The sequence below is a fragment of the Rutidosis leptorrhynchoides genome, chromosome 7 (genome assembly GCF_046630445.1).
Source record: "Rutidosis leptorrhynchoides isolate AG116_Rl617_1_P2 chromosome 7, CSIRO_AGI_Rlap_v1, whole genome shotgun sequence".
NCBI lineage: Eukaryota > Viridiplantae > Streptophyta > Magnoliopsida > Asterales > Asteraceae > Rutidosis > Rutidosis leptorrhynchoides.
The window spans coordinates 19,954,974-19,971,924 of record NC_092339.1 but is presented as its reverse complement, the minus strand read 5'-3'; the positions used below and the strand labels follow the sequence as shown (position 1 = coordinate 19,971,924).

The 16,951-nt window shown below is 34.3% G+C and overlaps 1 protein-coding gene across 1 annotated transcript; it reads right to left on the bottom strand.

Annotated features, from left to right (window-relative positions):
* Positions 1 to 15,919: 15,919 nt before the first annotated feature.
* LOC139859000 (uncharacterized) lies at positions 15,920 to 16,732 on the bottom strand. The gene is made up of 2 exons (XM_071847823.1): positions 16,272 to 16,732; positions 15,920 to 16,190 (listed from the first exon to the last, which is right to left on the bottom strand). Exons 1-2 carry the CDS (start codon positions 16,730 to 16,732, stop codon positions 15,920 to 15,922), a joined length of 732 nt encoding a protein of 243 aa, XP_071703924.1.
* Between the last annotated feature and the right edge of the window lie 219 nt (positions 16,733 to 16,951).

Here is a 16,951-nt window from a genome sequence, read left to right as displayed (position 1 = left end):
CGGATCCTTGGACGGCTCGAAGTTCTTGAAGCAGAATCATGACACGAAAACAAGTTCAAGTAAGATCATCACTTGAAATAAGATTGTTATAGTTATAGAAATTGAACCAAAGTTTGAATATGATTATTACCTTGTATTAGAATGATAACCTACTGTAAGAAACAAAGATTTCTTGAGGTTGGATGATCACCTTACAAGATTGGAAGTGAGCTAGCAAACTTGAAAGTATTCTTGATTTTATGTAACTAGAACTTGTAGAATATATGAAGAACACTTAGAACTTGAAGATAGAACTTGAGAGAGATCAATTAGATGAAGAAAATTGAAGAATGAAAGTGTTTGTAGGTGTTTTTGGTCGTTGGTGTATGGATTAGATATAAAGGATATGTAATTTTGTTTTCATGTAAATAAGTCATGAATGATTACTCATATTTTTGTAATTTTATGAGATATTTCTTGCTAGTTGCCAAATGATGGTTCCCACATGTGTTAGGTGACTCACATGGGCTGCTAAGAGCTGATCATTGGAGTGTATATACCAATAGTACATACATCTAAAAGCTGTGTATTGTACGAGTACGAATACGGGTGCATACGAGTAGAATTGTTGATGAAACTGAACGAGGATGTAATTGTAAGCATTTTTGTTAAGTAGAAGTATTTTGATAAGTGTATTGAAGTCTTTCAAAAGTGTATAAATACATATTAAAACACTACATGTATATACATTTTAACTGAGTCGTTAAGTCATCGTTAGTCGTTACATGTAAATGTTGTTTTGAAACCTTTAGGTTAACGATCTTGTTAAATGTTGTTAACCCAATGTTTATAATAACAAATGAGATGTTAAATTGTTATATTATCATGATATTATGATATATAATATATCTCAGTATGATGTATATACAGTTAAATGTCGTTATAACGATAATCGTTACATATATGTCTCGTTTCGAAATCATTAAGTTAGTAGTCTTATTTTTACTTATGTATTTCATTGTTAATACACTTAATAATATATTTACTTATCATTTAACATAATTAACCAAGTGTATCAATATCTTAATATGATTCATATGTACCTAGTAAGACGTTGTTATAACGATAATCGTTATATATATCGTTTTCGAGTTTCTTAAATTAATAGTCTCATTTTTATGTATATAACTCATTGTTAAAATACCTAATGAGATACATACTTATAATAAAAATATGTTAACTATATATATAACCATATATATGTCATTGTATAGTTTTTACAAGTTTTAACGTTCGTGAATCACCGGTCAACTTGGGTGGTCAATTGTCTATATGAAACATATTTCAATTAATCAAGTCTTAACAAGTTTGATTGCTTAACATGTTGGAAACATTTAATCATGTAAATATCAATCTCAATTAATATATATAAACATGGAAAAGTTCGGGTCACTACATATGGATCTCTACATCGTTACATTTCATTCAGGATTAGGAATACGCGTAACCAGACATACTTTTTACATATCTCTCATTATTTGTGCCCTATTCACCTCTTTGGGCTTCTATTGAATGGAGAAAAAGGTTCGTCACTAATTCAAGTAATTCAAGAATACTTACGGTAACTTGGTTAAATTTAAATTTAATATTCGATAGTAAACAACAAAATACGAAGAAACTAAGTTTATAAAGTTACTATATGCTAGCTATCTTATGTATAGGGTATGACTGGTAAACTAGTTGGTGGCTTTTAACTGATAGTTGGTAACTGTTAGATTTTTAGATATATTTTGATATTTGGTCGAATAGGTAAAAGCTAAAAGCTAAAAAATAAATGTTAGTTCTAATAACTTTAGCTTTTAGCTTTTTTCTCTGTCTAAAAGTTTTAAGTTCCTGGAACTAAATGGAGTTTTTATCAAATAGAATTTTTTTGGTAAAAGTTAAAAGTTAAAAAATTCTAAAAGCTCCGAGTATTTACAGAAACAAATATATTACATCATTGAATTTGGATTTAAATGGATGCACATATAACAAAGTTAATTCGTCTCAACCAACCTTGAAGGTATTAGAACATCATAACCACCATAACCTTTGACCAATCGTTGACCAGTACTAAATGGACTAAGCAACCCGTATCCAAATCCGCACCCATGGGGCTCCATTTCATCTTTAGCCTCCATTTCGGCCACAACCCTATAAAAATGATCCACTCCACATGGAAGTATAATCGGGCCAGGCGTATTATACCCGTATTCGACCTCAGCATCCTTTAGAAGCCTATGAAACAAGGGGTGATTTGCATACCTTGTTTTAATGGCAAACCATTGTTTCTCGGGTCCCACGTACACCGGAAAAAATCCTTCTGGAGCAACCTTCTTTTTGTTAGAGCAAGAAATGGGTCGAAACCGGTCCCACGTCTTGGTTAAAAAGTTCTTTTTCTTGGAATTAAACTTCTTTGGTGAATACATCATGATCATGTATGTATGTCTTTCAATTAATCAAGGAACTTAACTTAGGATATAGAATTATTTTTAGGGTTGTATAAATATAATTGTATGTTGATGATCATGACTATGTTGACAAAATGAAGATGTGAACTGAACAGGGACATATAATAATTAAGTTCGTGATTTAAGAAAAGTAATTAGTTGCGTTTTGTTTGTGAAGTTTTGAGAGTAAAGGAAATGAAGCTTGAAATTCGGCTGTGCTTATGTGAGTATTTATAATATGTATGCATACATCTAGAAAGATTTTATTTTATTTTTATTTTTATTATTTTGAAAAGCAAATCAGGTATATAATATAAATATATATATAAGCACACAATAATTTACACAAGAAGTGGGGCAATTTACAAAAGTCTTAACGCCACCACATACACAAACAAAGAAAAGCAAATACAGACTTGGATGTATAACACTGTAAAAATCACAGATTAATTGATGCCTTCATTAATGAATTACAGCAGTATATATACTGGGTTACATGTAGCTAACTATCAGCTAGATAAGTAACACGAGTTTATCTCTTGACTATACAGTATACATATGCGACTATACAGCTAGTCAGTTACAACATGTATGACTATCTTTTATATTGTACGTTATATAATAGCGTCCTGCAGTCGAAGTGAGAGGTTGACGGACGTTGAGACTGGATCAAAAATCATCAAACAGTAGTCTTGTAAGTCCTTTGGTGAAGATATATGCAATCTGGTATCTAGACGGAACATGTAGAACACGTATTTGTCCAGGTGATATTTTCTACTCGAAAGAAGTGAATGTCAAGCTAAATATGTTTTGTGTGTTGATGTTGAATCGGGTTGCTTGCAAGGAAGATGCTTCCTACGTTATCACATTAGACAATAGTAGCTTTGTTGAGAGGATGATGTAGTTCGAGCAACAAGTTACGTAACAAACACGATTCGGATAGAACGTTTGCAATACCCCGATACTCGGTCTCGGTGCTAGAACATGATATAGTGGTTGACGTTTATGATTGACCTTCGATGGTACTATCAGTCTATCAACATCGTCGCGATTTGAATTTTCTTATAATGTGTGTATGAGTGGCATATAATGGCGAAGATGGTTAAGTCTTGGGTGATGCTCATATTGCCGTTTGGAGAAAAAAAAACGTAAACCAAAATTAAAAATAATATTTTCAACGAAAGTAGTAGGTTCCAATCACAAATGTCATAAAGTCATACTTCATACTCCGAATTAATGTATAATTCAAAATTTGAATGTGCTCATATATACGGGACAAGTTGATAGTTTTTGAAATAATTGTTCTATTCTTCTAGACTACGAACTGAAAACCATACCTACTATTTTTGATAGAAAAAAGGTGCAAAAAAGTTATCCACTTCACTGTCAATCAATTTAAATTTTGACCGTCGTTTATCAACATGGGAGGCTAGTTTGACGAAGACATCAAAGTAGACTTACAAATATCATAGGAACTTAATATCTGAAATCTTATCAAGAATTATTTTTTTATTTATTAATGAAAAAAGGGAAAGTTAAATATAAAGATCTAGATGAGTTAGTTGTTAAAATACAATGTAAATTAAGAATAATATGGAATTAGTAAATGTATATGGGTAAAATATCTAGATATTAATATGTATAAGAAAATATCTAGATATTAGAATATGAGAGAAAAATCTAGAAATTGAAATGTAAAAGAAAAATCTAGATATTTGTAGGTTGTAAAAATATCTAGATATTTATATATCCATGGAAATATCTAGGTTCTAGAATGTTCCATGGAGTTGTATAAATATGGGGGGAGATTTCATTTGTAAGGTGTGAGAGTTGTGAAGGAGTGAGAAAAGAGTGAGTTAGAGAAAGAACGCTTACAAGTAGCGAGTAGAAAGAAAGTGTGGTGAGTGAGTAATATTGTAATTACATTTTGTATTAATAAAAGTGTTCTTTGTTAAGTTTCCCGATTAAGCCTTAGTTTGTGTTTAAGTTCTTAGTGCACTTGTGTTATTTTTATTATATGGTCGGCTCTGCCGCCTAAGTGATATATGGTCGGTTATACCGCCTGAACGATATATGGTCGACACTGTCGCCTAAGTATTATTGTGCACTAAGGATTTATAAAATTAAAGGCTAACCAACGTCAAAGTGTTGGTGTAGTGAGTCTAGTATAGTCTAGATCCTCTATAGTGGTGTGTTGGGCTCGTCGAAGCTTCCAACAATTGAAATCAGAGCGGGTCGTTCGGGATCATTTCTAGTGGAGGAAATCGGTAAACGTTGGACGTTTACATCGACTTGTTTTCACCAAGGCTCTAAGGGAGATTCTGTCGGAGCACAGTTAGGAACTGTGAAAGCTCATCGGTCAGGGACCAAGCTTATTGGACGTTGGACGTCATGATGGCAGATCTTGCAAGTACGAGCAGTGGTATCAAGAGTCTCAATAACCACAACTATGGTTATTGGCGGACTTGTATAGAATCCTACCTACAAGGACAGGATTTATGGGAAATAGTTGCTGGCAGTGACACAACGCCTCCACCGAAAGAAAATGCTGAAGCCTTGAGAAAATGGAACATCAAGGCCGGGAAGGCTTTATTTATATTGAAGACTACAATCGAGGAGGATCTATTGGAGCACATCCGTGACGAGAAAACACCAAAGGCAGCTTGGGAAACTTTTGAAAAATTATTTTCAAAGAAGAATGAAGCACGCCTCCAGCTCTTGGAAAATGAGCTCGCGGGTATCTCACAAGGAAGTCTGTCTATTTCTCAGTATTTCACCAAGGTGAAATCAATTTGCCGTGAGATATCTCAACTTGCTCCTGAAGAGAAAGTGAGTGATGCAAGGATGAAGAGAATTATCATCCACGGCTTAAGATCCGAGTATAATGGATTTATAGCCGCTGTGAGAGGATGGCCTACTCAACCATCATTAATAGAGCTGGAGAATCTATTGGCAAATCAAGAGGCATTAGCCAAGCAGATGAATGAAGTAACCGTAAAAGACGGAGAAGATGCACTCTTCACCAATAAAAAGAAAGCAACATCTCGAAGACAAGAGGCGATGAAAGAAAGTAAGACATATGGGTGGAAGGGTCACCCAAAATCAAAAGGCAACGCTTCAGGGGGAGCTCAACAAGAAAGAAGAGATCATCGCCAACAATACGGGGAAAATGATAAGAGAAAGAATGGTGAATGCTTCAATTATGGCAAGAAGGGTCATTTTGCTCGAGAATGTAGATTCCCCAGAAGGCGAACTTTCGAAGAAAATGTGGCCGCCGCAAGAGATGAGAAGAAAGAGGTCACATTCGAAGCAACCATTAATGAGGAAACATGGGATGCAGAAGCAGGACTCTCCGTTGAAGCTGACATGGATGATCAAGCTCTTGCAGCAACCTTAAAGTCAAAAATAAACTACAAAGATGATTGGATCATTGATTCTGGGTGCTCAAATCATATGACCAATGATAAGAAGCTGCAAGAAATGGAGGATTACAAAGGAAAGAGAGTCGTGTTGACAGCCGACAATTCAAGGTTGTCTATTTCTCACATTGGAAAGACAATAATTCCAAATGAAGGCGACTCTCATAAGCTCCAACTCGAGAAGGTGTATCTTGTCCCTGGCCTAAAGAAGAATTTACTATTAGTACCACAATTGACAGCAGAAGGGAATTATGTGCTCTTTGGACCAGAAGACGTGTCCGTATTCAAGAGAGTGAAGGTGGTTGGCAATCCAATTATGCAAGGAAGCAGAATAGAGTCGGTCTATGTACTATCTACTGAAACAGCATATGTGGATAAGACTCGAAAGAATGAGACGGCTGATCTTTGGCATGAACGTCTTGGGCATGTGGGCTACAACAAGTTAAAGGAGATGATGGTGAAACACATAGTAAATGGGCTTCCTCAAATTGATATCCGAACAGATACAATATGTGCTGGATGTCAATTTGGAAAAGCTCATCAATTGCCATTCAAGGAGTCACAACATCAGTCCAAGACACCACTAGAGCTCATGCACTCAGACGTCTTTGGCCCAGTGAAACAAACATCACTTGGAGGAATGAAGTATATGGTGACATTCATTGATGACTTCTCAAGGTATGTCTGGGTTTACTTCATGAAGGAAAAGTCGGAGACTTTTCAGAAGTTTAAAGAGTTCAAGAAGAAGATAGAAAGTGAGCTCAATAATAAGATTAGGTGCTTACGCACAGATAATGGAGGAGAATATTTATCAACCGAGTTCAATATCTATCTTAAGAAGCACAAGATCAGAAGGCAATTAACTTGCCCTAATACTCCACAACAGAATGGAGTGGCAGAACGTAAGAATCGTCATCTTGCTGAAACCTGTTGAAGTATGCTTCATGGTAAGAATGTACCAGGAAGATTTTGGGCCGAATGTATGAGGACGGCTTCATACGTGATTAACAGACTCCCACAAACAAAGTTGGGATATATTTCACCATATGAAAGATTATGGAAGATCAAGCCAACCGTCAACCATCTCAAGGTTTTTGGATGTGTATGCTACGTCTTCGTACCAGATCATCTACGAAGCAAATTCGATAAGAAGGAAATCCGATGCATTTTTGTCGGTTATGATGAATCAAGAAAAGGATGGAGATGTTGTGATCCAAATACTGGAAAGTGTCATACTTCAAGAAATGTGGTATTTGATGAAGCTTCTTCATGGTGGTCACCTCAAAAGATAGAGCTTCCAGAATCTCATGGATTAGAAGAAGTTACAGAAGAGAAAGAAGAACATAAAGAGCACATATCGGATCCAATTAAAGAAGGAGATGGATCGTACTCTAAGGAAACGAGTCCATGGAAAACTGGGGTACATCAATCTACATCCGAAGAGGTTCGTCCAAGCCAAATGGATGCCGAGGAGCATGTGCAAGAATTACGGAGATCAACAAGGCCGAGGCAACCTAATCCGAGGTATGCCAATGCTGCTCATGTGGATGAATCAATACCTATTGAGCCTTTCACTTATGAAGAAGCAGCACAAAGTCAAGAATGGCAGAAAGCGATGGAAGAAGAAATTAATGCTCTAAAAGAAAACCAGACATGGAGTTTAGTTCCAAAGCCAAAAGATGTAAAACCAATATCTTGTAAATGGGTTTACAAGGTGAAGACTCGATCAGATGGCTCCATTGAAAGGTATAAAGCTTGACTTGTTGCTAGAGGTTTTTCTCAACAATATGGGCTGGATTATGAAGAAACGTTTAGTCCAGTGGCTAAGATCACAACAATTCGAGCTCTACTAGCTTTATCCGCCAGCAAATCTTGGAAGATGTGGCAGATAGATGTCAAGAACGCTTTCTTACATGGAGAACTTGACAAAGACATTTATATGGAGCAACCAAGAGGCTTTGAGAACAAGTCCCATCCTGACCATGTCTGCAAATTAAAGAAAGCACTATACGGCTTGAAGCAGGCTCCAAGAGCTTGGTACGGGAAGATTGGCGAGTTCTTGATACAAAGTGGTTTCACAGTTGCTCCTTCAGATTCTAGTTTATTTGTGAAACAAGATCAAGGAAAACTAGCCATAGTGCTAGTATATGTGGATGACTTAATCATCACGGGAGATCACTATGAGGAGATCCAAAGAACAAGAGAGAACGTGTCTATCAGATTTCGTATGAAGGAGCTTGGAGAACTCAAACATTTTCTTGGACTCGAAATAGAGCAGAAAAGAGAAGGATTATTTCTGGGACAACAGAAATATGCGCGAGATCTTTTACAAAAGTACGGAATGCTTAATTGCAAACCTATCTCAACTCCGATGGATCCGAATACAAAACTACGAGCAGATGAAGGAAAAAGTCTTCAAGATGTTACCATGTATCGAAAGATGGTCGGAAGTCTTATTTATCTCACACTAAGCCGGCCAGACATATCTTAAGCAGTTGGAGTGGTTAGTCGATACATGAGCAATCCGAAGAAGCCTCATCTTGATGTTGTACGACGCATCTTAAGGTATGTTAAAGGCACTATTAACTTTGGCATTTTGTACAAGAAAACAAAAGAATGTCACGTGACTGGATATTGTGACGCTGATTACGCTGGAGACTATGATACACGACGGTCAACAACTGGATACATGTTTAGTCTTCGATCAGGAGTAATATCATGGTGCAGCAAGAGACAACCAACAGTATCCTTGTCAAGCACTGAAGCAGAATATCGATCGGCATCGTCAGCAACACAAGAAATTACATGGTTGAAACAACTAATGGAAGATCTTCATCAATCAACAGACTATCAAGTAGAGCTTTTCTGCGATAACCTATCAGCTATACGTCTAGCAGAGAATCCAGTCTTTCACGCAAGAACAAAACATATAGAAGTACACTATCACTATGTTCGCGAGAAGGTCCTTGAAGGGGAGACCAAGATGGTGCCAACAAAGACAGATGAACAGGTAGCAGATATATTCACCAAGAGCCTAAGTAAACCGAAGTTTACAAAATTCAGAGAAGCACTTGGAATGGTCTGCAAGACATCGTTGGAAGAAAATTTGCATTGAGGGGGAGTGTTAAAATACAATGCAAATTTAGAATAATATGGAATTAGTAAATGTATATGGGTAAAATATCTAGATATTAATATGTATAAGAAAATATCTAGATATTAGAATATGAGAGAAAAATCTAGAAATTGAAATGTAAAAGAAAAATCTAGATATTTGTAGGTTGTAGAAATATCTAGATATTTATATATCCATGGAAATATCTAGGTTCTAGAATGTTCCATGGAGTTGTATAAATATGGGGGGAGATTTCATTTGTAAGGTGTGAGAGTTGTGAAGAAGTGAGAAAAGAGTGAGTTAGAGAAAGAACGCTTACAAGTAGCGAGTAGAAAGAAAGTGTGGTGAGTGAGTAATATTGTAATTACATTTTGTATTAATAAAAGTGTTCTTTGTTAAGTTTCCCGATTAAGCCTTAGTTTGTGTTTAAGTTCTTAGTGCACTTGTGTTATTTTTATTATATGGTCGGCTCTGCCGCCTAAGTGATATATGGTCGGTTATACCGCCTGAACGATATATGGTCGACAATGTCGCCTAAGTATTATTGTGCACTAAGGATTTATAAAATTAAAGGCTAACCAACGTCAAAGTGTTGGTGTAGTGAGTCTAGTATAGTCTAGATCCTCTATAGTGGTGTGTTGGGCTCGTCGAAGCTTCCAACATTAGTTACACACCTTAAGAAATCTATTTTAATAGACCATTCGATGTAATATAATTGAATTGAACTACCAAATAGAAACGAGCTAATGAAAGAAAAAACTATAACATTGAACCAATAACTAAATAAGTAAGAAACAATTGGAAACTACTAAAGCTGCATCTACAAATAGCATTAGCCAAGACACACACCATAAAATTGAAATACCAATTTGCACTTGATGGTGTGAACTTGTGACAAACTGTTGGAGACGAAATACATCTCAGTACTCTCGTGAAGCTCTGAAAACTAGCTGACAAACCAAACAAAACCCTAAAACACTAAAAAATACAAAAATAACCATTCCCGAAGACATTAAAACAATCGAAAGCCAGATGTCTAAAAAACTTGTCGAATAAGATACATGCACCAAAGACACCAGTTCCACTCGAGACCTCGAGGGTTTACAAACTCAAGAACAAAGGATGCAAGAAGCCAATAGTGTGTCGAAAAAATTGAGAAGGTAACGATGATCCATCCGAAAAAGATGGTACATATGCCAGGTGCAATAGGTAAACCAGATTAAAAGCCTAATGATAAAAAAAGGATACCACCTCATACGTGCCATAAGTGATGTAAACACATGAGTAGTAGCCTATTTGCAACCATAACCAATCAATCTACAAACAAACCAACAACAAAGTCGCCTAATACAACAATTCCATGCATTAGAAGTATTTTGAATGACAAATCGATCTAATACCACCTCATAGTCGCCTAATACCACCTCATAGTCGCCTAATCAAGTGTTTGCTGAACTGAGTGAATGAATAATTGATTTTTTTTTTTTTTTTTTTTTTTTTTTTTTTTTTTTTTTTTATGAATTGTGACTTATGAGTATCACAATTTGTTAGTTTCAGGAGATTACTTTGTGCCCAAAGGTAGCAATTCATTGGACTAACCGGGTTGTATGTCTATGTATGTACATATCGATTTTATATGTTTCTAAGCATCTTTATGTTGTTTGACATGTACTTGATGCAGTTTATAAGGTGTATTATTTTGCATATGTATTTTCTTTAGGAATGCTATTCAGCTTGATCATCGTTATGTCAAGTTCTAAATTATCAAATAGTGTACTATATTTTGCCTATTTTCACTTTGTCAGTCCGTGTTAGGATTGAAGAAGAACTTTGACATACACTTATAGTTTAAACTTGATAAATCTATTTTTTATTTTATATTGATAAATCATGCTGGAAGTTGACGTTGAATTGATGAAAAATTAGTTTAGATTGATTGATTTTTGATTTTAATTAAATGGTGGGCTCAATGTTATATTGTGTTTTTAAATCATGGTTGGTTGATCCTCAGTAAAATTCATTTAATATTAGTATATTACCACCACTAAATTCATGTTTATGTAAAACCTATGAGAACACTTTAAAAACCCTAATTGAAAGTTCCTGATGAGGGTTGTTTCCTTCAATTTCGGGAGCTGCATTCTCAAGCGTTGGCTCTCGGTGTTTGAGAAGCAATTGGGAAAGGGAGGTACTTTTTCGTGCCTTTTTATTTACTCTAATCATTGCAGCTTGGTTTAGTTTTGATGTTGTTTTATTTTCTTTTTTGTTCTATTATTTGTAGTTGCTAATGGAGGCTTAGACACTACGTCTCATGACCCAATAAAGGTGTGTTTTCCAGAGTTGGTTGTTTAGTCTTTCTTGATGCGCGCTCCTGGTGTTTTTTTTATAAATTATAATCTAAATGTATGTATATAAGGGTAAAACTATATTGCCTCAAGATTGAAATTACTTTACAATGACATGTTCCTCGTAAATTCTTGAAAATGATGATTAATATTATTGCATCCTCTTCAACACTGTAATAATTGAAAACTCAACCCCTTTGTATAAAAATCTTTAATGAAAAGTCTTGATCACTATAAAATGATTGTTATTTTTGCAGAGACCGGAAACACTTTTTTTTTCCCTTAAATTTATCGTTTTCGAATGAACATTTATGAAACGTAGATATATGGTAACATGAGTTATAATATATTTTTTATAACTAATTTAGTTTGGTTAGGAAACTGAGTGTTACAAATTCATAATCAAATCGCTTGACCCATTTGTGTCGTCCCTAGATTTTATTTCCATGTTTCGTATATTAATCAAAACAACCTACTGGATGAGCACAGGGCAAGAGTATCAAAATACATATGGGAGTCAAGTTAATGAAGATTCTTTGATCAGTTAATGCGGAAATCCCATCAGCTCCGTTGAAAAAGTGGACAACAAACCAGCCTAGATGCAAAATATGGTATTATTTTAATTTGTAATATATAAGATTATTAGGTGAAATATATAAGGGAGGCTTTCAAGAGCATGTTGTTTGTTACCCTCAAATTAGTCTAATTTCTCCTACATCTTTGTTTCTGACTATTTTGCTTCTGTACGATAGAAACTCAATGTTTTTGCTTTATGGAAATGAAGCTTGACCTGGTCCGTATTCAACTTCAGGTGTGTATTTTACTTATCTTTTTTTCTTGCTGTACAAAAAGAGTTTCATGCTGGCAATGAAAAATTCCATGAAAATTCGGTAGATTTGTTAGCTATAACATTGAGTAAAGTTGTTACAATTCCCTTAAGCTGGGTATATTAATGTTATTATATTAATGTTATCAATAAGGGTGTCAATATGGACATGATGAGGGACAGGGTCATGGTGGGTTGGGTTGGGTTGAAATGGGTCATCACTTGCACAATGTTATCTTGTGCATTTGACATTGAAAACTCACTTTTTCGTAATAGACGCAGATGATCTGCTGTGAATATTTCCACACAATCAACATGACCCATCACATATTTAAGCCTAATGTGATTAGATTCAACGATTTCCAAAATCGTGTGAAAACACCAATTCAAAACATTACTGTACTTCTAAGTTATTTTTAATCCAAGTGGACTAACTCAAGGAAGTGTTTTACGGCTTGTGCATGCAGGTAATGTGTCCCATTCAGGTACATTCACTCTGTATGAGAGGATATTGAAGAAAAACCATCTGATTCAAATTTTTTTGGATGACACTGTTTTTCTGCGTTCTACCTGATTTCTTTTACTTCTTCATATAAATTTTATTATTATTACTATACATTAATGGTTTCAACTAATTTGTTTGTACACATGGTATGCTATCAGGAGATAAAACATATGCCGGTTAGATAAATTTAATTTTATTCAAGTGATAGCTTTAATAAAATGTCAACATAAATATGCATGTGAATCCATTGATTATCAACTATAAGCTGCCATAGAAAAAACGAGAAAAACCGACTTGCATACATATTTATAGAGCCACGAGTGATAAAATGAAACATTCTACAAAGAAACGTACTTCTATAAACGACTACAATACGACACTTTATATATTACGGAGTATTAGTTACATATTCCATGTGACAAATAACTTCACAACTTTCATATGCTTCATTAAACACGTAGACCAATTATAACACTTTTTATAACAAAGTCCCGCGACTGAGTATTAGTTACATATTCCATGTGACAAATAACTTCACAACTTTCATATGCTTCATTAAACACGTAGACCAATTATAACACTTTTTATAACAAAGTCCCGCGAAGTCGCGGGTTATAAACTAGTTCATTTATAATGGAAAAGTCCTTGCAATTTAAATAACTTAAAAAATGACTTAAAAGATGCATAAACTAGTATGAATCGAATTGTATCAATAAAGCCTTTCTAACAATAATAGAATTAGCATCAATTAATGATTCAAACTGGAAAACCAGATTTCCAAGCTAGCACGCGTACACAACATGAGAAATTATAACGCTTTTGGTAAATCCAATCCTTGATCTATATAACAACATATTCATTTATACGAACTGAATCCCTAAACTCAACCCCCTAAACACAACCACACTCGCAGACATGACACTTTTAATCTCCGATGCAGTCTTACTTACTACAACAAATTTGCTAATTAACCACGCATAAATTTACACACTTTTATAAAGTGTGTACTTTTTTATTAAATTCCCCACACTTGTAAATGTATTACATTTATAAGTGTTGATAATCATTATAGTTTCACACATAAAAGTGTGGGAAAAAAAGTTCACACTAATTTGTGTGTATAATTATAAATATAACCACACTTAAGAGTGTTAAGTTAATTTTTTCACACTAGATTTGTTCACGCTCCCCCTTGTGTGAAGAAATGAGGTGTAACAAATTTTACTCACATTTTTAAATGTGATTAAATTTGTGTTTGTATACACTAATAAGTGTGAACAAACTTTTCCTACACTTTTAAGTGTGAAATTTGAATAACATTCAACATTTATAAATGTAACAAACTTATACATATTTATAAGTGTGAGGAATTTGACAAAAAGCTCACACTTTCTAACAAGTGTGTAAAAATATGCGTGAACAATTGATAAATTTGTTGTAGTGACTCCTTTTCAACAGTGTGACAACATCGCTGTCGTTGGGCCGTATTTTTTATTTTCGTTTGGTAACCGGACACTTTTATTTGTGGTAGTAGTCGGTTTTGTACCGGACTGCCTGTCCAGGTTGGGTGCACGTGAAGGAATAAGAATACAACATGTTAAGGCACGAGAAAAACCATGTCTCTTAAAACGATCACACAACCTTTTGATAGATCAAAGTTTGATCTCTATTATAACAATCATCGACATAACCTTTTTGTGACATTTCAAAATTTTAGTACTATTTTATATCGATAATAAATTAAATACGGTTTGAGAAATTTGTAAAATAATGTTTAATTTAAGCCCGAAGTGGCCAGAAGAGGCGCATCTGACCATATGCGCCGTATCTGAGGCCATGGAGGATGACTTTTGTTAATTTTCAAGAAGTTCAGGGACCAAATGCGTTACTTTGACGAACGCTGGGTTTAACCCCAAAATTTGATTAGACTCCTCACTTTCTTTTTCATCTTTCTTCGGTATTTTTCTATCAACCTAGTGAGAGAAACTAAGGTGAGAAAGTGAAGATCTTGGTTGTATAATGTGCAATTGTGACCCAAAGCTTGTGAATACTTGTTCTAGAAACCCATGGCTTCATTTTCATGTCTTGGTAAGTTATAAATCCGGAATTTAGTTCTGTGATTCTTGATTTTTTGAAAGGGTTGGGGTTTGGCAGTGACTCTAACCTTTTTTTTTTTTAAGAATTGGAGCTTAGATTGTCTAGGTGGTGAGCATGCAACCTCATATTTGGGGTTTTGATTAAATGGTCATTTTTTTTGGCTAGGGTTAGTCAGGATGTTGGTGTCTAAGTTATTTAAAATATGTGTTTTGTGTTAAATAAGTAATATGGAACTTGTGGGTAAATGACTTGTATGTTTGAGTGTCAAAAACTGAGTTTGATCATGTTTGGCTATAATACTTTGTGAAAGGGAGTTAAAAAATGATGTTATAATGGAGTTGAAAAGATTCTTGATGAAAGCGAGTTAAAAATTGATGTTATAATACTTTGTGAAAGGTTTATAAACAAATAGAGCAGGCAACCAGTTAAGCAACAACATATTTATAAACAAATTAGAAAGCAACACAGTGTTTATAATTATAAAAAGCAGATTTACAAACTACAGTAAAAAAAAGCAGCATATAACATGTCTATAATACAAATCGTTCAAAGTACTTAAGCAGGTTTATATACAAAATTAAATTACAGAAATTAATAGAATTACTACTCTGTATATTATTATATTATATAGAAGTAAAGGAAAGATATCACCTTTCAGATAATCAGATTTCTTCTCCAGTTCTTTGTTTCTTTCGTTCTTCATCGTGAACAATTGACTTTAATTCGTGAACAATTATGGCTGAGAAATTAATAAAATAAAATAAAAAACTTAACAATTAAAGCATCAGGGTTTTTTATTGAACAATGAACAATCGATTTTTTTTTTTTGAACAATCGAAGAGGATTAATCGGATTTAATAAAAACTGATTAAAAAGCAATCAACGTTTGGATGCCCAATGTTGGGCTGTTATACGAATAATATCACGTAATGTTATCAGTATAAAGAAAATGAAGGTTTTAATATTACGGAGTATTAATTATGGCCTTTTTTTATTCTGGGCCTAAATGCAGTGGCGAAGCTTGAACATAAACATTAGAGGGACGAAATAATTCAAACAAAACACATGGTCCTTTTATATAGATAAAGCATACGTAAAGTTCAAAATAAGACATACATAATGATTAATGTTGAGCACAAAAATACTATAGTTGAGCTCGACGACCCTTAAGGTCTTTAAACTCATCGATTACAGTCTCCGAATCAAACAATTCTGCAATTTCTTTTTCAATGTAAACTACCAAGTTCGATGCAAGAAAATCATCAGACATCTTATTGCGAAGTCGATTCTTACATAAATTCATGGCTGAAAATGCTCTCTCGGTTGTAGCAGTGGAAACCGGAAGTGTCAAAATGAGTCGCGTTAATCTTTCAATCGAACCATATGCCTCACACTTTTTACTTTCTACAAGGATTCTACATAGCTCGGAAATAGTAGAAATACCAGATAGTGTTTAATTATTTGACTTCTCAATATTGAACAACTCCAATTCATACCTCAACCGAATAATTTCTTGCTCGGTAAAATCGATGGGATAATACTTCTGAACAAGAGAGCAAATCTGATCAATGCTTAACATATCCGAGTGTTTTCTAGGGACTAAAGCAGAGCTAAGAGTTAATAATTCAGTGGCATTATTATCAAATCTAAAAGCCAACTCATGTGATTGTTTGTCTAGTGCACAAATAAATATATCTACTCGATAAAAATGCTCAACGGTAACATGATTGTCTTTTTGACGAGGGCGATATCGACCAGACTTGTACATAGCACCAAAATCAGGCATTTCAATATTGTGTTTTGCGCAGAAATATTTTACCTGTTCAAAGAAAGATTCCCATCCATTATTTCTGAAGTCATTCAAGCTTACCTTTATTGTTGACACTAACGAAATGGCATTGCCAATATCTTGGCATTTCTTTTGTAATTCTTGAGATAAAATATTAGTCCTCCCCATTATTTCCTTCATCAAGTGTAAAAAAAAAAACAAACTCAAACGACGTCAGATAAATGAAGGCTTCATCAATCGTCATCAACTCATTATCATTGTTAATTGTTAATTCTTTTAATTTAAATGGGCAAATGGCTAATTAGGTTATTGAAGACAAGTAGACAACTAAATAATATTATACTAATATATACTATAAACAATTAAACAATTAAACAATAATACTAT